The 26,912-nt window shown below is 49.5% G+C and overlaps 1 protein-coding gene across 3 annotated transcripts in view; it reads right to left on the bottom strand.

The window, feature by feature from the left end:
* The window catches only part of MPP1 (MAGUK p55 scaffold protein 1), a 180,244-nt gene that overhangs the window by 101,090 nt on the left and 52,242 nt on the right, over nucleotides 1–26,912 (bottom strand). For all 3 annotated transcript variants that reach the window (XR_013601724.1, XR_013601723.1, XM_078664065.1), the window contains exons 2-4: nucleotides 14,858–15,001; nucleotides 12,546–12,624; nucleotides 4,186–4,271 (exon numbers count right to left, since the gene is read on the bottom strand). Coding sequence is in view for 1 of the 3 variants with exons in the window: in XM_078664065.1 (XP_078520191.1) it covers nucleotides 4,186–4,271; nucleotides 12,546–12,624; nucleotides 14,858–15,001 (309 nt within the window). In the remaining 2 variants the exon portion in view is untranslated. The remainder of the gene's footprint in view (nucleotides 1–4,185; nucleotides 4,272–12,545; nucleotides 12,625–14,857; nucleotides 15,002–26,912) is intronic.

Here is a 26,912-nt window from a genome sequence, read left to right on the forward strand (position 1 = left end):
ATTACTGCACATTGCAAACTCTGCCCAGCAGACGAGTCAGAGGTGCTCAAAGGCATAACTGTGAACACAAAAGATGGACTCTGGAGTCCAGACATGGGCAGCGCGGAAGCAGGGGGGGGGTTGGAGGTGCAAAGGACAAGGATTCAGACAAGCAGAGCTGGGATGTCTGAACACATTAGGTGTGTGATGGTTCCAGGTGCAGAGCGCGGGCAAGAAGTGTGGCATGAGTGGGTACCTGGAGTATGGTCCTGGGTGGGTACATGGAGTGTGGCCAATGAGTGGGTGCATGGAGTGTGGCCAATGAGTGGGTGCATGAAGTGTGGCCAATGAGTGGGTGCATGGAGCAATGAGTGGGTGCATGGAGCAATGAGTGGGTGCATGAAGTGTGGCCAATGAGTGGGTGCATGGAGCAATGAGTGGGTGCATGGAGCAATGAGTGGGTGCATGGAGCAATGAGTGGGTGCATGAAGTGTGGCCAATGAGTGGGTGCATGGAGCAATGAGTGGGTGCATGGAGCAATGAGTGGGTGCATGAAGTGTGGCCAATGAGTGGGTGCATGGAGCAATGAGTGGGTGCATGGAGCAATGAGTGGGTGCATGGAGCAATGAGTGGGTGCATGGAGCAATGAGTGGGTGCATGGAGTGTGGTCAATGAGTGGGTGCATGGAGCAATGAGTGGGTGCATGGAGCAATGAGTGGGTGCATGGAGCAATGAGTGGGTGCATGAAGTGTGGCCAATGAGTGGGTGCATGGAGCAATGAGTGGGTGCATGGAGCAATGAGTGGGTGCATGGAGCAATGAGTGGGTGCATGGAGCAATGAGTGGGTGCATGGAGCAATGAGTGGGTGCATGGAGCAATGAGTGGGTACATGGAGTGTGGCCAATGAGTGGGTGCATGGAGTGTGGCCAATGAGTGGGTGCATGGAGCAATGAGTGGGTGCATGGAGTGTGGTCAATGAGTGGGTGCATGGAGCAATGAGTGGGTGCATGGAGCAATGAGTGGGTGCATGGAGCAATGAGTGGGTGCATGGAGCAATGAGTGGGTGCATGGAGCAATGAGTGGGTACATGGAGTGTGGCCAATGAGTGGGTGCATGGAGTGTGGCCAATGAGTGGGTGCATGGAGCAATGAGTGGGTGCATGGAGCAATGAGTGGGTGCATGGAGTGTGGTCAATGAGTGGGTGCATGGAGTGTGGGCCTGAGTGGCTGCAAGGGAGTCTGACCATGAGTGGGCACATAGAGTGTGGCCATGAGTAGCTGCACGGAGTGTGGCCATGAGTGAGGTGCAAGGAGTGTGCCCATAAGTGAAGTGCAAGGAGTGTGGCCATGAGTGAGGTGCATGGAGTGTGGCCAATGAGTGGGTGCATGGAGTGTGGTCAATGAGTGGGTGCATGGAGTGTGGGCCTGAGTGGCTGCAAGGGAGTCTGACCATGAGTGGGCACATAGAGTGTGGCCATGAGTGGCTACAAGGAGTGTGGCCATGAGTGAGGTGCAAGGAGTGTGCCCATGAGTGAAGTGCAAGGAGTGTGGCCATGAGTGAGGTGCATGGAGTGTGGGCAATGAGTGGGTGCATGGAGTGTGGTCAATGAGTGGGTGTATGGAGTGTGGGCCTGAGTGGCTGCAAGGAGTGTGGCCATGAGTGGGTGCAAGGAGTCTGGCCCTGAGTGGGTGCATGGAGTGTGGCCATGAGTGGCTGCAAGGAGTGTGGCCATGAGTGGGTGCAAGGAGTCTGGCCCTGAGTGGACGCCTGGAGTGTGGCCACGAGTGGCTGCAAGGAGTGTGGCCATGAGTGGGTGCAAGGAGTCTGGCCCTGAGTGGGTGCATGGAGTGTGGCCATGAGTGGCTGCAAGGAGTGTGGCCATGAGTGGGTGCAAGGAGTCTGGCCCTGAGTGGACGCCTGGAGTGTGGCCACGAGTGGCTGCAAGGAGTGTGGCCATGAGTGAGGTGCTAGGAGTGTGCCCATGAGTGAGGTGCAAGGAGTGTGGCCATGAGTGAGGTGCATGGAGTGTGGCCAATGAGTGGGTGCATGGAGCAATGAGTGGGTGCATGGAGTGTGGTCAATGAGTGGGTGCATGGAGTATGGTCCTGGGTGGGTGCATGGAGTGTGGGCCTGAGTGGCTGCAAGGGAGTCTGACCATGAGTGGGCACATAGAGTGTGGCCATGAGTGGCTGCAAGGAGTGTGGCCATGAGTGAGGTGCAAGGAGTGTGGACATGAGTGAGGTGCAAGGAGTGTGGCCACTGAGTGAGGTGCAAGGAGTGTGGCCCTGACTCTGTGCAAGGACTGTGGCCCTGAGGTTGTGCATAGAGTGTGGCCACTGAGTAGGTGCATGGAATGTTTCCCTGAGTGGGTGCATGGAGTGTTTCCCTGAATGGGTGCATGTAGTGTGGCCCTGAGTGTGTGCATGGAGTGTGGCCCTGAGTGGGTGCATGGAGTGTGGCCCTGAGTGGGTACAAGGAGTATGGCCCTGAGTGTGTGCATGGAGTGTGGCCCTGAGTGGGTGCATGGAGTATGGCCCTGAGTGTGTGCATGGAGTGTGGCCCTGAGTGGGTGCATGGAGTGTGGTCAATGAGTGGGTGCATGGAGTGTGGCCCTGAGTGGGTGCATGGAGCAATGAGTGGGTGCATGGAGTGTGGTCAATGAGTGGGTGCATGGAGTGTGGCCCTGAGTGGGTGCATGGAGCAATGGAGTGTGGCCATGAGTGGGTGCATGGAGTGTGGCCCTGAGTGGGTGCATGGAGCAATGGAGTGTGGCCATGAGTGGGTGCATGGAGTGTGGCCATGAGTGGGTGCATGGAGTGTTTCCCTGAATGGGTGCATGTAGTGTGGCCCTGAGTGTGTGCATGGAGTGTGGCCCTGAGTGGGTGCATGGAGTGTGGCCCTGAGTGGGTACAAGGAGTATGGCCCTGAGTGTGTGCATGGAGTGTGGCCCTGAGTGGGTGCATGGAGTATGGCCCTGAGTGTGTGCATGGAGTGTGGCCCTGAGTGTGTGCATGGAGTGTGGCCCTGAGTGGGTGCATGGAGTATGGCCCTGAGTGTGTGCATGGAGTGTGGCCCTGAGTGGGTGCATGGAGTATGGTCCTGGGTGGGTACATGGAGTGTGGCCAATGAGTGGGTGCATGGAGCAATGAGTGGGTGCATGGAGCAATGAGTGGGCGCATGGAGTGTGGTCAATGAGTGGGTGCATGGAGTGTGACCCTGAGTGGGTGCATGGAGCAATGAGTGGGTGCATGGAGTGTGGTCAATGAGTGGGTGCATGGAGTGTGGCCCTGAGTGGGTGCATGGAGCAATGGAGTGTGGCCATGAGTGGGTGCATGGAGTGTGGCCCTGAGTGGGTGCATGGAGCAATGGAGTGTGGCCATGAGTGGGTGCATGGAGTGTGGCCATGAGTGGGTGCATAGAGTGTGGCCCTGATTATAATGCAAGGAGTGTGTCCATGAGTGGGCGCATGGAGTGTGGCTGTGAGTGTGTGCATGGCGTGTGGTCCTGGGTGGGTGCAAGGAGTGTGGTCCGAGAGGGTGTATAGAGTGTGGCCATAAGTGGGCGCATGGAGTGTGGCCCTGAGTGGGCGCATGGAGTGTGGCCCTGAGTGGGTGCAAGGAGTGTGGCCCTGAGTGTGTGCATGGAGTGGTGGCCCTGAGTGGGCGCATGGAGTGGTGGCCCTGAGTGGGCGCATGGAGTGTGGCCCTGAGTGGGTGCAAGGAGTGTGGCCCTGAGTGTGTGCATGGAGTGGTGGCCCTGAGTGGGCGCATGGAGTGGTGGCCCTGAGTGGGCGCATGGAGTGTGGCCATGAGTGGGTGCATAGAGTGTGGCAGGCAGCACGAGAGATGGATGCCGCAAAGGAGTAAGAGACGTGTGGGGTAAGGCACATGGGAGCTTCATGTGTGGAGCATAGGAAGGCAGGATAGAAGGGAGGAGGAGACATGGCCATTGAGTAGGATGGATGGACAAGGATCAGAGGAGAGTAAGGGACGTGTGAGTGGGTGAGGAGGGTAGAGTTTCACGTGTGGGACATGGAAGCTACGGTAGAAAGGGGAGGACACATGGACATGAGAGACGATAAATAGAGGGGAGTAAGGGGTGGTGGGGTGGATACTACTTTCGTGTGTGGAGTGTGGGCACGCAGTTTGGGCATGGAGTGTGTGGAGAGCGTGGGCAGGGAAAGGGCACACACAGGATGCTACCTACCAGCATCTTCTGGAGCTGGTCCACAGAGTGGCTGGTGACACTTGCCCCATTGATCTCCAGGATCTCATCCCCAACATGGAGTGAACCTGTGGTGGAGAGGAGCGGGGAACACAAATCACAGGTTAGACATAACACACGTCACATGTTAGACATAACACACGTCACAGGTTAGACATAACACACATCACGGGTTAGACATAAGACAAGTCATAGGTTAGACATAAGACAAGTCACAGGCTAGACATAAGACAAGTCAAAGGTTTGGCATAACGTAAATCACAGGTTAGGAATGTTAAATTACAGACTGTAGCTTGAGTAGGACTGTCACTGCCGCATGTTGATACAACACACAATATAGAGGGGGTTATAACTTTTAGGCCACCACTCTCTCCATCTTAGCTAAACATATTATGGTGCCAATCGGATAAATTGTGTTCACAATCAATATCAAATAGGTTTGAGGAGAGTGAGTGAGATACACAATGGAACAGGTTTGGAGTAAAGAGTGTGTAGTGCTCTGCTAGCGTCTGTGAGTTTGTGGTGGAACACATGATGTTCTGTGTTCCATGCGTGACTCATAGAATGTTCTACTCCAGGTTGGCAGTTGCCTCCTGGTGCTGGGTTTTGGAGTACGAATAAACGTCTCTTCTTGACACCCACAGTCTCCTGCAGTGTGTTTTGTACTACAATTTTGTCGTCAAACTGATTTCTGGGACCCTGCAGTTTCTGTGGATCAGTTCTTTTTATGTGGAGTGTCTAGTACGTTGAAGTGTGTGCACGGTGCGGTACACACCTGAGGTGAGAGCGCTGCGCTCTGCTCTACGAATTTTCGTCTCAAAAGAAGTAGAGACTAGTGTTTTGAGTGAAACATGTTTTTTTCAGTCAATTTAAAACATTTTATTCTTGGTTGTTGGTCTTGGTGGAGTAGCATGCGCGAGTCGTGCGCATTTCCTCTATCCTACTCACAGTTACGGGTCTTGCGCCCGTCCCTTCACGAGATAGTGACAACATTTGATTATGTCATCTGTGCAACTAGTGACAAGACCCTAAACCTGTAACTCCCCCCTTACATCCTGTGGAGCTGCCGGACAGACCTCGGTCCAAACTTGCAGTGGATTTTATTGGACCTTTTGGTGTTCTGCCTAGTAAATGCAAATATGTCATAGTTCTGGTGGACTACTACAGCAAGTAACGGAAGGCGGAGTTTGTCATAGAACCAAACACAAATGCGTTTTTTTTTTCAACAAAATATTTTGAAGAGAAGGCTTACCCAAAGAGTTGGTTTCTGACAATGGGGTGCAGTTTGTCTCTAGAGAGATGAGGGAGTTTCTGTCCAAAGCTTGTATTACACACAAAAGAGTGGCATTGTATCATCCTCAAGCCAATGTTTTGGTTGAGAGGATGAATAGAATTGTGTAGAATGCATCCAATATGTAGCAAAAAGTGGTGTTGATGTGCCCGATGCGGGTGGAAGAAATGCTATTTGCCTATCGTAGCAGTCCCAATGCTATTTCAAAGAAGACACCATTTGAGAATATGAGAGGTCGTGTTCCTGCCAGTGTTTCTTTTTCCTGCATGGCTGAAGGAAAACAGGTCTGGTTCTGCTCCTGAAAGTGACATAAACAAATGTATTTGTCCTTTGGTAGAGATAGCACAAAGTAGGACAAAACTACGGGGCATATTATCAAGGGGGTTTATCTCCGCTTTTTTGGCTTTAAAAGCCAAGAAAGCGGAGATAAAATTATCTCCCTATTACCTAGCTGTCGCTAACACCAGTTTGCGACAGCTAATAGGAGATAACGACCATCTTGGGCCCCGCTTTGCATGTCAGTGATATTTATCACTAATGACATGCAAAGTGGGCGTGCCAAGATGTTAGCGACTGGAAACAGTTGCTAACATCGCTATCTCCTATTACCAACTTTTGGAGATATTCGCGCTAAGCGCAATTATCTCCAAAAGCTAACACCTGCCCTGAGCAGTTCTTAGCCATGTTAACCAATGGGAGGTGGATAACATGGCTAAGAGCATTTGCTCGATAATGCATGAATATCGCTGACTTTTCAGCGATATTCATGCATTGCGGCCGTTTTTTATCGCATTTGCGATAAACCTTGCTAATAGCAAGGTTTTATCTGCGATAAAATCGCCGATGTGCGGCGATAATTTTTGTCTCTAAACAAGTTAGAGACAAAAATTATCTCTATTGGTTGGTAATATGCCCCTACATTTTTACAATAAACATGGTAGGAATAGGCACGGCAATGCTATCATAAGGGAGATTGGATTTGTATAAAAGAACCTTCTCATGTTCCCAAAGTCCGATCTAGATTCAGGGAATCAGCACAAGTTGAAGCTCTGAGCTGGCATCCCATCAAGGTGAAGGGTAATCAGTGAGGGAATAGCTCAACGGTTGTGAGGGTCAAACACGGAGAAGCGGTTGAAGGTTGTGGTGAAAGTGTGTTGTGTCGCAGGGATATAGGCCCAGATGTGGTGTGTGCCAAATGTGTATCATCAGAAAACCTTTAAAATACCGATATGCCCACTGTATTTCTTATGTATTGTTGTGTTATGTACTGGTGGATGAAAATTGCATTTGTGTTATTTTGTATTTTCAACATATATTTTATATAATTTTGGTTGGGTTCATTCCTTTGTAGCAGGCCATGTTTCTATCTTAAACAATGTTTCTTTTCTTTTGGTTGTAGTTGGGGAAAAAATGGAGATATTGTAGTAATCTGCTAGCGTCTGTGAGCTTGTGGTGGAACACATGATGTTCTGAGTTCCATGTGCGACTCATAGAATGTTCTCCTCCAGGTTCGCAGTTGCCTCCTGGTGCTGAATTATGGAGTACGAATAACGTCTGTTATTGACACCCACTGTGTCCTGCAGTGTGTTTTGTACTACAGAGTGAAATACATTCGATACATGATGAAAAGAGTGATGTCCAGTCGTACTCCCTCCATCAAATCTAAAATGTAAAGCGAGCATGTATAATGTTTGCTGTGATCGGTGTGTGCTTCTGATTGAAAAACACTGTGTGCTGTTTGTATTCAGTGTTCAACTGATGACTCTCTGAGTTTCTGCCTTCTTTAATATAACAGACATCATCCATAAAACTCCCTTTTGGTCTACACAGATGATTCGAACAGGTCAGCAGTGATGGGACAAAAGCCCTCTTCATCACTTTATAAAACTCTGCCACACTGCTCAGCTCAGTTTGTTTCTAACACTATTTGTTTCCTGCAGTCAACTCCACAATTGAAAGGCCCACTGGTAGAGCTCCTCATGTGAAACTTAATTCATCAGCTAAGCTGGGTGCTCTTGACGGGGTGTCCATCTGCAGTGTACCCCAACCTAAGAAGAGGCTGATGGCATTCCTCTGCGTGCTGTGAAAAAGCTGTGTGACTCTGCCCCAAGCTCAGCAAACGACTGCAACGCATTCAAAACGCCTCTGCACGCCTGATACTTGACGTACCACGCCCCAGCCACATCACCCCCCACCTGAGAAACCTGCACTGGCTCCTCATCAACAAGAGGATAACCTTCAAGCTCCTCACCCACGCACACAAGGCACTCCACAAGACCGGCCCAGCCTACCTCAACCGACGGCTCTCCTTCTACATCCCCAACCGCCAGCTACGCTCCGCCGACCTCTCACTCGCCACCGTCCCTCGCATCCGAAGAACAACCACCGGCGGCAGATCCTTCTCCCACCTCGCCATCAAGACATGGAACACCCTCCCACTGAGCCTACGACAGACCCAAGACCTGCTGACCTTCAGGAGAATACTCAAGACCTGGCTGTTCGATCAGTAACACCCCCCCCTCTTTTCCCCAGCGCCTTGAGACCCTCACGGGTAAGTAGTGCGCTCTACTAATTCTTGATTGATTGTCTTTTCTGCCCTGCCCTAAACACATGTTCCCTCTAGAAACCTTCACAATCTGTGGGGAACCATGACCCCTGGGTGACCTCTGTCCATCGAGACACTCTCCATCCCCAGTCAGCAGGGCCTTGTGCAGACCTTCTTGGTACCAGGTTGGCCCCTGCTGTCAGAAGAGTCCACCTCCTCCTGCAGGTGGTGAAGTTCTACACCTGTCCTGAGATAACATCATCAAGACCCCCAGACTGGTAGCAAGGCAGAAGAGATCCCACTCCTGGGGGGGATGTATTTTCCAGCACAGGGTGCAGGATACCTCGCTGTCCAGATGATCTACCAACACTCGCCCAAGGATACATCCTTGATTCTCTTGGGGCACCCAATGGAGGACGCCGCAGCCAGCCTACGATGCGCTTTATTTAAATATCCCAATACGACTCCAAATCTGGTTATGGAGTCCAGTTTCCTAGTCAGTCTGGTCTGAGCTGATCTTGATGGTTTGAGGATTGGAGGTCAGACCAGGCTTGTTTCAATTCCCTGAAAGATCACAAACTACAGAGAAAGGAGGGGCAAGTCTGGGCTTCACTCAGGCCTGAGGACATCTACTCAAACATTTCTGAATGCTGTGCCAAGGTTCCGCAGAGGGACCGCTGGCACTGTAGGTGGAATTATTCAATAAAAGCCTTAACGAAAGGACTTTTAAGCAGAAATAATGCTATTCTGCATATATGCAGCAATGGCTGCAAATATAGGCGTATGGAGGTGTATGCTAACCATGATTCTTTAAGGTGAAGGAAATGACAAACAGTGCCTTTGACTGCGGGTTTAAGAGGATCTAAACACCTGGACTTACAATAGTGGAACCTCTGTACAGTACACGAGAACAGAGATATCTGGAAGTCGGTGCCAGGAGAACAGTAACTGGAAGCAGCAAGGGAGAAAACACTGATATTTGGAACCTGGGGTTCAAGGGAGGACCCAGAAATCTGGATGCTTGCTATAAGAAAAACATATGCAAACACTGGAGAATGAACAGGCAGCGGTGGGACAGAAACATCACCCTGGACAACTGTAATGGAAAAAACGCGTACACTTGGAAGACTTGAAAGTTTGCAAAACTCCTTTTAACCCCAAAACCTACCACTTAAGTAATAAGGCTCTCACCAGTTACGGTCACTGGTAATGTTTAGGGTGCAGTTCAATGGCTACCGAGGTCAAGTTAGCAGTGTGCAGTTGGGACACAGTTCGGTTTCGGTGATACCGGAGTCCTGCAGGTATCACCGGTGAATCCACCATCTTGCTACCCTTTGGTCACTGGTTTTATATCAAATTCAATAATCCAGCTTATTTGCCTTGCTGTAAACAATTTATTCATAACTTTTAGACATCACTTTCACAGCAGTAACTCACTTAAGACCCTGAAGAAAGCAACAACACTCTAGGCCACTGGCTGAAACATGTCGGTCTAAGCTAAGTACGGTTGGATCCAATGGCTCCTATTGTACCTTTCATCCTAGAACAAGGTAGCCAGAATAATAGTATGTGGTAAACCTTGTACCTAGTTGTTGGACTTGGCCCTTTTCCCTGAAATTTTTCGCTTTTCGCTCCCCTAATTCAGGATGTCCCCCCCATCGTAACGAAGTTGTATAGGCCCTGTGAGGTTGGGATGCCCAGTGTAATGTTAAAATCAGTGCTAAGGTGCAGGTGCTCTCTACTTCCAACATGGCTGCCATAGGCCCCTGCTACTGCAGCGTGGCCTTTCTAGTAGCACTCTAGTTGCCAGGAGCTGGCTGGAACCCCTAAACATTGTTGCCATACCTGCCTGCCTTGCCTGCCCATAGCTAGACTAGGGAAGCTCCTGGAACCTTAGGGGCGGAGTCTGCTTTTGCCGCCTTAGAGGGTGGTCACCTGACCTGGGCCTATATAAAGAAAAGGAGGGAAAGTTTTCAGTCAGTTGGGGCATCACTGACCTGGGGGACCCTACGCAGGAGACTTAGGCGGTAGGGCCTAGTCAGAAACCTATACCACTGGGGGTGACAGGGTTCAGGCGCTGCCCACCAAGCTGTGTGAGGAACACTGAACTAGCCCACTGATCTCGCCCGGCTGGAGGGGAACCCAGGGACCACCTGCAGTGACCTGCTGAGGAAACTTGTCATCAGTCTTCAACTCAAAAACCCCTCCCCCTCTCAAGAAACCAAGGAACTGCTTCCACAAAAGGGCGCCAGAACCACCAAGCGCCATGAAGAAACCTAACTGCCCACAGGACTAATGGGGATCAACCAGGGACCGGCACTGGATCCCCACTGCGCTCCCCTGCTCAACCTGTGCCCCCCTGTGTGGCCCTGACCTGTTTCTGACTGAACTGAGCTACTTTCTGAGCGCTCCCTACTCAGTGCTAGCACCCATGATCTGCCACTGTTGTGTGGCCTGTCCTGCCTAATTGCCCCTCAAGCGCTTTCTTGTGTGTCACCTGAGAAGTGCTGTCATTTGGCCTCAAGCGCTCACCTGCTGGGTCCTGTGAAGCGCTGATGTGGACGAATCTGTGAGGAACTTCCAGCGCTCCCCTTCTCCACGAGGCGCTGTGAGAGCCGAGCGCTGTTTGCCCTGAGGAGCGCCTATCCGGCCGTCTCTGCCCCCCTCGGCGGCCCCCGATGTCGGGAGAGGGCGGCCGCAGTGTTGCCGCCGGCCGCGCATGGCCCAAGAGAGCGATCCGACGAGGCGCTGTCACCCAGTGCGCCTAGGGACCTGACTCCCCGCCGCAGCCCTCGTCCGTGGGAAGTAGCGTCGCAGCGGCCCCCGGTGTCAAGAGAGGGCCGCCGGAGTCTAGGAAAGGCCTCCGTGTCCCAAAGGTAGGCCGCACTAGGCCTTGAGGCCGGGATCTCTAGTCGCGTGAAGGGGGCGCGTTACGAACTCTGCCCCTGCTGCGCACCCATTGGACCGCACTGCCGAGCCCCCGTCAAGCGAGCCGTGGATTGGCTCAGGGGCCCGGCACCCAATCCGAACCGGTCCGTGACAGGCCCAAGCCGCTTCACCCCTCCACGCCACTGCCTGACTGGTCCCAGGGCCTGAGGAGTCATCGAGAGGCCCGGGACCGGTCCCACTGCAGCGTGGAACAGATCAGAGGGCTCGGGGAGGAGTGAGAGTCCTCCCCGCTCCGGACAGCACCGCAAGGGCTACCCGAGGAGCCGAAGCCGCAGGTAACCCGGGTTGGGGAAGGAGGGCGGCCACAGGAGTGAATGCGGGGCCCCCAGGGAGATTGAAGGAGGCCCTGAGGCCACCACTCCCCTACTGGAGACTGTCGTCGGGCCCCGTCGGCCTTAATTTAACCAAGAGAGCATCCTGAACTGGGCCAGAGCCCTGTAAGACACGTTTGGGGCCTGGAGTTAGTAAAGTTAACCCTGAGTGGGGAGACTGTTTGCCCAAGCCTGCCCCTAGGCAGGCCCCAAGGATCATACCGCTGTTGGGATGTGTTACTGGTCCCTAGGCCCTAAGGGTTTCCCGCTAAATGTGGTGAATGGAATGTTTACCCCTGGTTCCTCCTGACTAAGGGGAGGTGGTGACCTGTTTATCCTAGTATAATGGGATGTTGCCTGATCTGTACTGAAATGTTTATCCTTGCTTGGTGACCTTTTTATTCCCACCTGAGGAAATGCTTATCTTTACCAGATGAAATGTTTACCTAGCCTAATGAAATGTTTAGTGCTGAGTAATGTGAAATGGTTATTGCGACAAGCTCTGTTGATTATTGAATTGCTCCCTTTGTGCCCTCTGATGAAATGAATTAATGCGTTATTGCTATGGTGATTATTGATCTGCTCTAAATGATTTACCAGCCGTGATTTTGATGCTTAGATAAAATGTATTGATTTGAATCAAAACGTACTGGTGTGGTTTCAGTCATTGTGTGCGCTTCATTGTCTCAGTGGATGTGTGTGCTGTGCGGTCACTTCACACCTAAGCTTTCGGGTGCCTACCTGCTCGAGCCAGGCTACCCCCCCGGAGAACTGGTGACCCCAGCTCCTACACTAGTTTTAATCCACTAGCACTGCACTCCTCACTACACTTTGTTAGCTCACATTGGGTTTTAGTAATAACCCGTCTCTCATATATAAAACATCCCTGAGCTCCTCCTTCGCCACGAGGGGGTTGTAGCCCGCACCTTGACTAGGCTCCATGGTGCGAGGAGGATTCCCAATGATGAAGCAAGCCACCTCTAGTGGGTGAGGGAAACCGTCCTTTAAAGGGACTGCTTCTTTATAGTCAGCCTCTTTTGTCTTTTTCTACCTCTTCATAGACCCGAGGGCTTGTGTGTGTTTTGTTATTATAGCCGAGAAATACACCCTGACTGGTGTTTAAATCTCCTAGGCCCCACCTTTTTGTGTGTGCATCAGTGCCCTCCCCCCTGGGCACACAGACTGCCTCCTTACCTTGTCTGTGGCTCTGTGCCCTCCCCCCTGGGCACACAGACTGCCTCCTTACCTTGTCTGTGGATCATGCCTCCATGCAGGATGCGTCCAACGATGCAGCTCTGCTTTGAATTCAGTTTCAACGTGATGCCCTGGAGGAGAGAGGAGGGAGGAGGTTCAGAACACAAAGGGATGGCAACACATGAGACCCCGTGCACACACACGCGACAGGCAGTGTGCACACCTGCAGTGGATGGCCATGGGCTGAAGTTTTGCTGCTGATCTGCAGCGCGGGGATTGGGCAGGGAGTCTGTGACGTAGCCACAGTGTCTGCTGGGACACAGAAGACCCAGCACCGAGGTGCGACACGAGAGGCAGAAGCAGCAGGTACGTTTAACTTTAAAAAATATTATTACTATTATTATAGTCCCTCGTCCCCCAATCCCGTGCCCCTTCCCGTGCTCTCCCTGCACTCCCTCCCCCAGCCCACCACTTTTTATATGTGGCGGCCGCCACTGCTCTCCCCCCTCCTATTGCGTCTTTTCTGGTCTCCAAGGCAACAGATACAGAGCTCGGTTTGGTCTGCAATCAACAAACCCATCTTGACCAGTCCAAACTGGTTTGACCTTCGACTCTTGGCTTCAGAGCCTGAGAGAACTTGGAAAACAGGAAAATGCACACTCTGGGATATTACATTTGCAGAGAAGCCCTAACACAAATGTCCAGTTCCCAGCAGGAACTGGCGTAGCCAGTGACTTCAGCCGATGCTCAAGTCTTGTAGATGGTCACTCCACAGGCATAACTCGACTGCGACCAGTAGATCCAAAGACACCGCCGGCCGCTAAACTTTAGGTACAGTTGGGCTTCTGCAGTATGACTGTCCAACTGCTGCCCCTGCTGCATTGAAAGAAATTACACCCAGTGGGGTTCTTATATTTGGCCAGTGTCCTAAGCGGATGCCAGCGAATGGATGCCAGGGGCACAGCGACTTTCTCACCGTATATTCTGATAAGAATAGTAGACTGTGTCGGCAGGGGGTCCTTCTTATTGGGCATAGGGATTTTTTGGGGAAATGTTATTTTTCTTTGATATTGGGAAGTCAACAGCTAAGCTGTCCATGTGGCCTGTGTTAAGCTCCTCAGGCCGTCCGCCATTACATTTTCCAAAGACATTCTTAAAATATTACAATTTGCAAAATAATGGAAAGTGTTTTTGGCCAAGTCATAGCACTTATAGTTCCGAGCTACCTTCAGGGATAGGATGGTTCGGATACATATTTCCAATATTACATCCCATTTTTAAGAATTCTGCAAAGCCAACCATTTCATCCCATTATCTGCATGTATTATGTCTTTTACTGCAAAAGCCTCTCCAACGGTGTTTAGTTTCTCCTTCTAATTTAAGGAGCCTCCAGATTTGAGAGCCATTACTCAAGTGGGGGGGAGGTCAGGTAAGGAGCCCCCATTGCATGACCCTAAGCTCAACACAACCCAAACAGTAAAAACCTGTTGCGCCTTCAGCAAACTGCCAAAATGTTGGGTTCACTAGAGGAACAAGCATTTTGCAACATAACAAAAGAAAAGCGCGGGTGCCATTATTGGAGCTGAGGCATGCCACACGGGTTAAACTAATACATTTAAAAAATAGCGATGGGGGAGTGTGTGTCCTGCCTAAAACAGCAGGCAGGAGAAAGGGATTAAACAAAATAGTGCTCGAGGCTGTAATTAAAACATTCTGAGTAACTCCACATGTAACAGGGGCAGTCCTCATAGGAGGTTACAACAAGAGAAAAGGAAGTACTAAGGAGGGACTACTAAGCCTATTGACCAATGAAAAGCCACCACTTACAAAGGACACTAATAAGAGCCAATTAAAAACAATGGGTGGAAACTGTGCATATCTTCATGCCCATATCCAGAATACAGCATGTCTCGAAGAGACGGTGCACCTAGGCGAGACTTAAAAACATGGGGCAGGGCAGAAAAACACACAAGGCAGGAAAGAACATCTTAAAGGCAGGAAAGCACAGCTTAAAGGCAGGAAAGCACAGCTTCTCCAAGCAACACAGAGGACTTAAATCACAAGTTGTATAACTGTGGGAGAAGCAAGGCGAGAACATTCACTACAGAAGTGTGCACATCTGTGAAAGGATGACTGGGAGTGCACACACTTGTGTAATGAGTAACAAGAGTCCCTTCACTAGAGCTAGTGTGCACACCAGTGTGAAGAGCACAGTGGGAACTGCTAGCATACCCTAGTGTGCATGTGTCATGGCTCACTCACACCTCTCACTACAAACGCCTACAATCCTGGACACCCCCCTGAAGTCCTGCTTACGTATGAACCGCATTCTTTGAGTGGAGAGTTGAAACCCCCTGTACTCACCATTGGTTCTTCTGAGACCCTCTCAAACTGCACCAGCCGCATCCTGCGCACGTCGCGGCCATTCATGACGATTGGACCATCCGCGGAGGCCGAGCCATTGACATAGAAGTCCTCCGACACCATGCTGCTGGGATACGTGATACTCTGCAAAGAGAAAGCAATGGGAGTCACTATCAGGAGGCCTCTTGACTACTCTTCATTCCTTGCCCCCTGTCTCCTGCTGCAACTACCACATTCAATTTCTGTCTACTTTACCGGTATGATAAAGTGACGATTGCCACGAAACAGTAGCATCGAGGCGCTAATAGAGAAACAATCAGAAAACATACAAGAGAAGAAAAAATAATGGTCCGAAGGGCAGGGTTTACATTACTTCTTAAATGGTACTGAAAAGGGTAAAACTAAGTTGGGGGTGCACAGCTCACAAAGTCCAGGAAGCCAAAGTTATATGCAAAAAGTCACTTCTTTATTGAAAGATTATTTCATGTTAAAGATCATTCCAAACAGATTGTCAGCCAACGCGTTTCGCTCCTACATTGGGAGCTTCCTCAGGGCTGACACCAGAGATGAAACATAAAAATGAATAAATAATAAATACAAACAGGACATTAACAATGCATACAAACGAGAAAAATGGCACAAAGAGAACAGAACATAATACACAGTCCAAAAACTTCGAACAAACAAAAAGGGTTGAGGCAAAAGACCTGCACCTGTTCTGAGTTGTGACTCGTCAATATTTTGATGGTGCTCGCGAAACCAAGGAACACAACCCTATCTGTTCCTTTAAGGACAAAGTCCTAATACAAAGCACAATCTATGGAATCAGCACTCATCAGGAAGTATCATTCATAATGGTAAATGTCCTTCAATCAGAAGTTAATCCACTTCAAATGAACAGGTCCGAACTTGATCACGGTAGTTTTTCAATTCTTTAATGTAGTTTTCACACAATAAAAAAATATTCCAAATCACAGCAGGTTTATTCCTTTTTCTTTTTTTAGCCTTTAGCCAACGCGTTTCGTCTCAGAAATGAGACTTCTTCAGGGCTCAGAAACCTGTTTTTATGGAGTATGACGTGAGTTGCACAATTTTTCTTAGATCATGTATCAATTAGAGAGGTCTGTTGTCTCTGATGAATATCCAAAAAGGACTAAAGCGACGGCATGGTGGCCAGCAACAAAAACGACCAATGGAGATTCTGTGTAGCATTTCTGAGACGAAACGCGTTGGCTAAAGGCTAAAAAAAGAAAAAGGAATAAACCTGCTGTGATTTGGAATATTTTTCTATTGTGTGAAAACTACATTAAAGAATTGAAAAACTACCATGATCAAGTTCGGACCTGTTCATTTGAAGTGGATTAACTTCTGATTGAAGGACATTTACCATTATGAATGATACTTCCTGATGAGTGCTGATTCCATAGATTGTGCATAATACACAGTCCCATTACTTCAAAAACAAAAATAGTAAACACTCTATATCAACACAGAAAAAGCACACTAGACTACACAGATAATGACAAACCCATACAGTAAATGAGATCCCAGGTGAAACATAGGTTTTAAAAACAGTTGTGGCATCTAAAAACTCAGAGATGCCAAAGGTATGACCTGACAGTTTTTTTTTTTTGGTTTTTTTTTACATTTGTTGAGCGCTCTGTTACCCGGAGGTGTCCTGGCGCTGGTATGATAGAGTTGGCGTGGGTGAGCAGGCTTACTGAGTGAAGAGCCTTCGGCGCGCCGCCGGCGCGCCCGCTGCGCTCGTCCGCTGCGCTTCCTCCTGAGGGGAGCCATTTAATGAGGAAAGGGCGGGAGGGGCGGAGCACTGCACTGCTCGGCCGGCTCCCGCATATATATATATATATACACACACACAAAATAATATACACACACACAAAATAATATACACCCTCTCTGTCGATTACTTCTCCAATACAACATGTAACTGAAAAGGGGTCTCCAAGATGCAGCTCGCGAGCCAACCTTCGCTCCCCACCGGTCAGCAAAAAGCGGGGGGCTGTAGAGTCCAGCAGAGTGCTTCTTTTAGAGGATCTGGGTGTGAGAAGGGTTGCCTCCTGCATAATGCAGGAGGGATGCACCACCCACCTTCAGACATCCTGAGTGGTAGCGAGCTCAACCACCTGCAGCAACCCAAAGCTGATTACCCATAGTGTGACCGACAAAATGGCGCCATCGGCATGACCGACAACATGGCGCCCTTGGCATGACCAATCCCCACGCAGCATGTTGCAGAACCCGCACTGTCAGTTACACTCTATCAGGAAAGAAACATGTCAGCAGTGCCCAGAGTGGAGCGGCTTGGGTGCAGGACAAGACGAATCAAAGAGGAAGCGAAGGTCCAGTACGGAAGAGCAGCGCTGGAAGTGAGGTCAAGACAAGTGCTGGCCTGGGTGCAGCATTATAATGTCAAGCACTGGAAATGGTCCGCCATTATTGGCACTTGGTGGGCATCAATGCCAGTCTTGACCACGTGTGGAGTAATAGTGGTCTCCCTAGTCTAACTGTGAGCACCGCTGGTCTACGTATAGTCATCCGTAGCGCTATGATGGACATTCCTGGCGTACTATGGGCATCCTTGGCACTATGGTGCCCAGCTAGCACACCTGCAGAGCTGGCATGGCATACTGTGGGCTTCCTCGGCCTTATAGTGGCCAGCTAGCACACATATGCAGAGCTGGCATGGCATACTGTGGGCATCCTTGGCACTATGGTGCCCAGCTAACACACATATGCAGAGCTGGCGTGGCATACTGTGGGCATCCTTGGCACTATGGTGCTCAGCTAACACACATATGCAGAGCTGGCGTGGCATACTGTGGGCATCCTTGGCACTATGGTGCCCAGCTAGCACACATATGGAGAGCTGACATGGCATACTGTGGGCATCCTTGGCACTATGGTGCCCAGCTAACACACATATGCAGAGCTGGCATGGCATACTATGGGCATCCTTGGCACTATGGTGCCCAGCTAACACACATATGCAGAGCTGATATGGCATACTGTGGGCATCCTTGGCACTATGGTGCCCAGCTAGCACACATATGCAGAGCTGGCATAGAATACTGTGGGCATCCTTGGCACTATGGTGCCCAGCTAACACACATATGCAGAGCTGATATGGCATACTGTGGGCATGCTTGGCAGGCATATGCAGAGCTGGCATGGCATACTGTGGGCATCCTTGGCATTATGGTGCCCAGCTAGCACACATATGCAGAGCTGGCGTGGCATACTGTGGGCATCCTTGGCATTATGGTGCCCAGCTAGCACACATATGCAGAGCTGGCGTGGCATACTGTGGGCATCCTTGGCATTATGGTGCCCAGCTAGCACACATATGCAGAGCTGGCATGGCATACTGTGGGCATCCCTGATAACCTCATGCTCACCCTTGATCTGCTGGTGGCTGTAAGCGGTATCCTCAGAGCATCCTTGGAATTATGATTCCCGTTCCCAGAGATGCGATAATGTAACAAGGACAGGTGCCGTGAACCTATGCTACACAGCTGGAAGTTGTACATATATGTACTTGCTGAAAAAGATAAAAGGATGTTTGTAGCCAAACATGTATTTACTACAAATGAGAGCCTACAGTTCAAGGCAGAGAAAAATATATTTTTTAACACCAAGAAGGCTTTTGAAGGAGGCTACGGAAGCATCTATGTCTATTTGTATGTGTGCGGTATTTCTGTAGCACAAACCCCGCTAAAAAGCAGCAGAGCGCTCGCTGTTCAGGGTCAAAGACAAGCATAACTTTGACAAGTGATGCGAGAGGTAGATGGGTTGTGGATGGTTCATGCACTGTGATGTAGTGAAGTGGTGCGTCTTCAACTCTTTCCTAAATGGGAGCAGCGTTGGAGCGGTCCTGATGGATACGGGGATGTTGTTCCAGATCCTGGGTGTGTAGATGGAAAAGCATGCTGCCTTGTTGTTTCATTCATTTTTTACACATCTTAGTTTGCAGTGTGAAGGTGTTCTGGCTCTGGGTGTGTCGAGAACCAAAAGAGATGGTGAGCTTGTCTGCAAAATAAGCGGTGTGCTGGTTGTGATAACTTTGTAAATGATGCAGCTGGTTGTGAAGATTGTGCTGACGGGGTTGATGTGATCCTATTTCTTCAGGCCCTGGATGAGACATGCTGTGGCGAGTACGATGCCCTTAAGTGGTGTCAAAGTGGACTCTGGGAGTCCATGGAGCAGGGCGTTACCACCATCCAGATGGGAGAGTCGATGGGCTCGGACAGCAGTACTGAAGTCGAATTCTGGAAGAAACATTCACCCTTTCTTTAGAGAAGTGAGCTGGTATCAAGCCAGCTTTTTTTTGTTTGTTTTGTTAATGTGTTCCTTCGTGGCAAAAGTTGCCGAGAAGACCATCAACGCATAACTAGCAAGGCTCCTCGAAGACTTCATCCTCGACCCCTCTCAATCTGGGTTCTGCAGCAGCCACAGCACCGGGACGGCCCTACTCGTGGCCACAGATGACATTCGCACCCTACTCGACCAAGGCCACACCGCAGCCCTGATCCTACTCGACCTGTCAGCAGCATTCGACACCGTCTCCCACCACACACTCGCCGCCAGACTACACGCCCCTGGCATACAAGGAACCGCCCTCGACTGGATCCGACTGTTCCTCACCGTCAGGAGCCAGAAGACCAGACTGCCACCCTTTCTCTCCAAACCCACAGAAATCAACTGGGGAGTACCCCAGGGATCATCGATCAGCCCTGCCCTTTTCAACATCTACATTGCCCCATTTGCAGCCATCGTCAGACAGCACAGCCTCAACATTATGTCCTACACCGACAACACTCAACTCATCCTCTCCCTCACCCAAGACCCTACCACCAACAGACGCGGTTTCCAGGAAGTAATGCAGGACGTTGCATCCTCGATGAGCAACAGCCGCCTGGAGCTCAACTCAGAGAAAACAGAAGTCCTCGTTCTCGGAACCACACCGTCAGTATGGGACGACACATGGTGGCCCACCGACCTCTGCACCCCTCTCACCCTCACGGACCATGCCAGAAACCTCAACATCGTACTCGACTCCCTCCCTGACCTGACAGGGCAATGTTGTTGCCTCCAGCTGCTTCAACACCCTCTGCTTCCTCTGTAAGACTTTCAAATGGATCCCCTCCGGGTCAAGGAAGGCAGTCACCCATGCCCTCATAACCAGCAGGCTCAACTATGGGAACACTCTCTACGCTGACATAAGCAAGTGCCAGACGATACAGAACACCGCCGCCAGACTCTTCCTCGGCCTTCTCTTACAAGAACACATCAGCCAACACCTACGGAACCTTCACTGGCTCCCTGTCGAGAAGAGAATCACCTTGAAAATACTCACCCACACCTACAAATCCCTCCACAACACTGGACCCCAATACCTCAACGAGAGAATCAGTTTCCATGCACCCATGAAAAACCTCTGATCCACCAACCGCGCCCTTGCCGAAACCCCATGCATACGCAGAGCCAGAACAGGGGGAAGAGCCTTCTCCTACATCGCCGCCAAGACATGGAACGAGTTCCCGATCGACATCAGACGTGCCCCCTCCCTGAACGCTTTCAGGAAGGCCCTCAAGACCTGGTTCTTCAATTGAATGGAGCTGCCACTGCCCCCTCCCCCCCCAGCGCCTTAAGACCCTTGCGGATGAGTAGCGAACTTATAATCTAGGCTTTCAATGGAACTACAATATTTTGCCCAACCCCGCAGTCCAGGGTCTCTGTTTCACCTCTGGAAATCATTGGTAGTGATCCTGGCTTTCCCGCTCCATGGTCATGGTTGTCCTACATTTCAGCACCTGGTCCCTTTCACTGCCCTTCCCACCGTGGAACAAGAGTCTTTTGCCCTCACCCTCTTTCCCTCTCTGAGCTTCAAGGATCATTTTAGCTTATTCATGATAAGGCTTCAGAACTCACTGGAGACTCTGCCAACTGCTAGAGACGAGAAAGAGGAACGACTTGACTTGACCGCAGAGGCTACCGAAGGACTGGACAAATCTGCTCTGATCTTTAGCTGCCAAAATCCTGCATGGGTGGGCGTGAAGTGTTGATAAAGCTGGCCCATTGTAACCAACTAGATACCTGCAATGTTTAGCACCTCTGCCTCACTGGTTACGTAAATATTTATATAAGGTAGTAAGACCCGAACACCCCCAAACATTCCCCAAATGTATCCACACATATCTATCAAACGTGGTTTTTAGAGAGCGAGGGCTGCCTACGATGAAGCTTGACACCTGGTGGTGTGTGAGGACAGCCCTTCACAATTTTTGATATGCCCAACGCTCCTATCAAGTAGCGCCATTTAGGACAGAGTAATGTAAGTGTTTAGAACTTTAGGGTAGCTACAACTGTGTGTTTATTGACAACGGCAATACCAATAAATGCAATGTAAACATACGCCATAACCTGTGCCCGCATAACAATGTCTACGACCATAAATGCAATGTCAATGTATGACGTAATCTACGCCCGCCGCACAACTGTGTCGATACCGGCAGAAACAATGTTAACGTCGATGCCATAATCCATGCACGCATAGCAATGTTCATACCAGTAGATGCAATGTCAATGTACCCCATGATCTCGGCATGCATAACAATGTCAATATCAGTAAAGATAATCTTGATGTACGCTATTACAACTTTAAGCACAATATTGTGACTGTCGGTAAAAATGATACCAATGAACGTCACATTATTGGTAGAAGTTCTAATGAACTGTATCTTTGCTGTCGGGTTCACCCCAGGTGTCTTCCCATCAATCCCGAGTCTGGGATGCCTGGTCATACAGCCCCTGCATCCCCAGCCCAATGCCTATCAAGTCACAGATCACAGGTGGGGCCTCACTTAGCCCAAAGACATGCATGCACCCAGGGAAAACCCTGATCAATCCCACAGAAAGAGAGTTGCACCACCAACAGGTCAATGAAATTGGCCCCAATAAAGCATGTTTGGCCAAAGGTGCGCATTCCCCAAAAATATCACAAAGCTAGATGCCACATGTAGATAGCAACACTCAGGACACAACATGTGCAACACATGTAGTGATCACACACTCACCACACCAGACATCTGGACACATATACACTGACCCACACTAACTCTTCTCGAGGTCGAGAGCCATCTGTGCCCTTATCAGATGGCCAAGCTTGTCATTTATGACTAAGATGCTTTTTCAAGAATGCAGAATTGGTTTCTTGGACCTCGTGAGATGTTAATATTGTCAGCCGAAACTTGGTACAGGGAGAGACTTCCTTCAGACGCACTCGGTTGATACTCTTCCAGCTTCTGCGTTCAATTAAACCAATTGTTCCTATTTTGCCAAAGGACTCTTGTCTTTTTATTTCTTTAAGGTAAATTCATATCTGAGCATCAGCAGCAAATTTAAAATACAAGGAACTGTAATGTGGACTTAAGGAGACTTTGTAATTTTATATTTATATTCATGCTGTGGTATCTTAAAAAACGAATATTGAGTTCAGCGTACACCTGGTCCCATACACCCGTAGGTGCCTTCACAGCAGAAATATGATGACGTGAGATGAGATTTACCTATGCATGTGAGTATTCAACGTTCACAGGTGCTGCTTGTACCCCCGTAAAAGGTGTACCACTGACTGGACAGCCTTTTTATTGGGGTATTTAATGTGGATAAGACTGTATCTTAAGGCCACATTTAGAGTTTGGCATATGGGTACTCCACCACAAATTTGTAATTTGTAATTTGCATTTGTATAGCGCATTATCACCAACGGTCTCTAAGCCAACCAAATAGCTCGCCTGCCTTATTACAAGAACCTTATATCCCTCGGCACTTGTAATAAGGCAGACGCGAGACACGCCACATTTGTGACCAAGTAACCCATCCACTAAACTCTACATCAGGCCATTGGGGGGCAATTTAGACTTCAGCAGAAGGAGTGACAATTAATCAGGGATGCAAAAGACATTAACGTTGCACAGTGATGGACTACAGTCACCAAGTTTAGAGATGACCGCCAGCTGAGCAGTCACCGCTTACATTGAAACGACCCACCCGCACAGCAGCTCCCGTCAAGGTACGAAAGGTTTCGTGGATAGCCACCGTCATTTTTGACCGCTAATGCCCAAAATCTTAACATTTTAGGTTTTTCAAAAACAAACTTAAAAAGTGGAAGTTTGTTTTTTTAAAAGAAAAAAATAATGGCCCACACAGGCTTGGAGTTTTCCCTCAGGCGGTGGGAGGGTCATTATTGTTTTTATGCTGCCCCTCACCACCAGGGTTTTCATGGCGGTGATGGACTGGGAAAAACAGGACATCCCACCGTCCACCCTAAATAAGGTGAGTAATGTAATGTCTGCTTCTAACCGGCAGTCAGAGGGAACTTTCTGCAGACTGAGCCAACGGTGGCTCCATCAATGAAACCTGACCCTCGGCCTGTCCAGGGGCGGCCTTAGGCATGTGCAAGCTGTGCACCTGCACAGGGCCACCAAACCCCAGGGGCCACCACGCCACTGTATATCCTTAATATAATAATCCTCGGAGGATGGATACATATTTGCGTGGCGGCCGCGGGCAGGGATTTGGCGGCCTCCGGCTCTGTTCCACTTCCAAACACCCTGACCCCCCCCTCTTTACTGGCCTCCGCGCTCCGCCCCGACAGGACCCCCTCGTCCGGGGCCCCTACCTACGCTCCCTGCCCAGGGCCGCCATGAGCCTAGAGCCGCCCCTGGCCGGTCTATAATGAGATTGAATGGGATTTACAAAAGCACGTATGTTTGAATTGAGTTAAAATATCTTTTTGTTTTTTTAAATCCCTGCAGTTTTAAAACATTTAGCAGACAGCGCGTTGGACCACACCAGAAGGACCCTCAAAGAGTGTCTCGAAGCCACATTACAGCAGAGTAGGGTGGTGCATGAACCTGCTTTTTTTTTCATCACAAACTTTATTTGGTTTTTGTCACAAAGCGGGACCAGTTTGACCCTCATACATCTACAAGACATTATTACAGAAAAGACGAGAACACTATAAACACCTGGACCTGCACGTTGTCCACCCGACCGACAGCATGAACCTGTTTTTCACCTTGCCCCTGGCTGTCGGCAAGCCTGCTGTTGCTGTGGGCATGAAACTCTAAGTCAGGTGTCTACAACCAGTCCAACCCAAGCGTCGACACCTTCAGAGCACCGCACAGCCTTAAGTTTAATCATTTTTTTAAGCATAGGATCACGTTTTTCTTTCACAGTTAGAGGAAGGCTGCCTTCATTTTACATTATTTTCTTCAGGCAGCAGATAGCAGGACCTGATCATGAGCAGTGCTGGAGTTAGACTTATGACCCCGGGCACAAAGGTGAAGAACTGATGCTCCGAGGTAGTTCAGTCCTTGTCAACTCAATATTGGAGCATGAGAACAAAATGGTGTTTCTGAATGCTTTTAAATGGGAGAAAATTAAAATGAAGAGTTAATTTAATACTTAAGTTAACTCTTCATTTTAAATTTCTACCATTTCAAAGTGTCACATTTACAAACAGCAGGGCTCTTGCTCCCTGTAGCCAGAAGAGACAATGGCTGGCATATTTATAACTGAAAAAAAGTTATCTTTTTTAAATGGGAGAAATTTAAAGTGAAGAAAAAATATCCCTATGAAACATTGGGCCAGATGTATTAAGCCTTATTACTGTTCGCAAACGGGACCATTCTCAGAATCAGCCCTTTGGCAAAGGGGAAAAAGCAGGGGCCCGTTCCAGCGCCGGAACGCCCCCTAAAAGTGGCTGAGTGAAATCTATAAGATTTCACTCAGTCACTTTTAGGCCAATGCTGCGTCAAAACCCTGCGCCTGCTTGAAGCAGGCATAAGGATTGACGCAGCATTGGAAGAATAGGCCCCCCCCAGAGCATTGCTGGAGCTGCGTCGCGCTTGCGACGCAACTTCAGCAATGCGCCGCCTTTACGGCACAGATGCGTCATGTATCTGTGCCATTTTTGCCCCATGATGCGCCGCATTGTAAATGCGGCGCACCATGGGTGGCGGAGCTGCGGCGCACAATTACTGGTGCATCCCTGCTGATATGCAGGGATGCGCCAGTAATTGTAAATCTGCCCCTAAATTTCTAACCTTTAAAAAAAATGGTTATATGTTTGTATTATACATGCAACGGAGCCACATATGACGAAAGGTATTCCAGTGCCACAAGTACGCAGTACACAGGCGCTCATTCACCCTTCCACATTTATCCCATTGATACACACACATGTTCATGCATCCCCAAAGCCCACACTCTCATTGACACACCGGGCAGTCCTGTCACAGTGCCCCTAGTAAAAAGCATATTGTTCAAACCTTAGTACCTGATTCTATGGATATTAAGCTTAGAGTCAATGGCGCTGGGCACGGGGGTGTCTGGATCAGAAGTAGCTCTCGCTGCAGAAAAGGTTGGAGACCCCTGCTCTAAGTAGATAAATATACTCCACCCACACCTCCTCTTCCAAGTTCCCTGCCACAAAAAGTCACTTTTCCTACGTCTGCATAAAAATACCAGTGTGAATGAGTACAGGCCTGCTGGGTCAGAGGAGGCGGTGTTGTGCAATCTGGGGTGAGTACTGGCGGCTGCGTGCGTCATGTGCACTCGAGTCCTGACTATGCACTCTAACGGGTACTGAGAAAGAGGAACTCGGAAGTGTAGGGCTGAGAAGGTCTCCCTGTTCCTCACCGACGGATCTGCAGTCTCAGCGCCTTCTACATGCACACTTTGACCTGCACACTCGCTTACTCTGCAGAGATAAGGCTGCATTGACCTCGTGCTTACGCACTTTGAGTCCACTCAGCACTTTATGCAGCATCGTTGCTCTTTTGCGCTTCTGATTCGTTATATGATTTATACATGTTGGACTTGTTGTTCGCTTATCCTTTCTGTGTACTGTATTCGCTATTTTGTCCTACACATATTTGGTTGTGAAGCTCTCCGATGCCCTCGGGTCTTGCCAGCGCTATAGAAAACTCCAAAAATAAATTAAATAATAAATCGTCACTGGTGTCAGGGCTCGTCCAGGCCCTCTGGTCACTAGAACTACTATATAATGAACTTTAAAGTGTGCGGCGAAACACACGCTTACAATTTGCCGCAAATGTTTTCTCTGTTCCGCCCTTCTTCTGCCCTCCTTCACCCTCTCTTCCGCCGGTACGGGCTCATGCCCCTTCACTGTGCAAGGGAAATGTGCACGCGGAAAGTGGGGTGAAGTGTCAGCACCAAGAAACAGTACAGCACTGCACTCGGAGGGTGACAGTGCACTGCACAGCACCAGGGGCAAATGCTTCACAGTGCACACGCTTCTGTTGCAGGGATTCTGCTCAGGAACAGAACTATGCTTGGAACCATAGAACGTCAGTAGGCAGGGACCGAGTCACCATACCACCCATGAGCCCGAGTCAGACTAGCTATAGTGCCTCACCTGGCCTCCTAACCTTTCCAGAGAGACAAGTGAGTTAGCACCCCAGAACACAACCCTCTCGACCCAATAGGGGTTACACTCGTACTCATCACAAAGGAAGTTTAGAAAATGTATGCAAACTATTGTGCTGTGAAATGCAGCAGATGTGCCACAATTAGAAGACAAATGCATACAAAAAATATTGTTAGCATGGTTAATAATCCACATATCATAAAAACCCCGGTCATTTCATAAGACAGAGTAACCTAAACCCCCCTCCCCTGCTAATGAAGCGAAATGATTATATATCAAAGATCCCTGGGATTAGCGGCAGACCCCGTACCTCAGCACACACAGATGGACGCTCTACATCTCAGCAGACGCAGCGCTCTCGTCTCAGAGCTCCCCTTCCATTTGTGTGTTTTGTGCTCATGTGGTCATCTATAGGATAGGACATGTGTGCGCATAAACAACAGCTGCATTCTTGTGTTATGTCTAGGTGTGAGTACCTGGCCATAAAGAATAACAAGAGACGTTGTTTGACCTTGTCTATGGTATTCAGACTAAATACCAGGAAACGAACGGAATGCGAAAACATATGCAGGTTATCTG

This window comes from Lissotriton helveticus, chromosome 10 (genome assembly GCF_964261635.1).
Source record: "Lissotriton helveticus chromosome 10, aLisHel1.1, whole genome shotgun sequence".
NCBI lineage: Eukaryota > Metazoa > Chordata > Amphibia > Caudata > Salamandridae > Lissotriton > Lissotriton helveticus.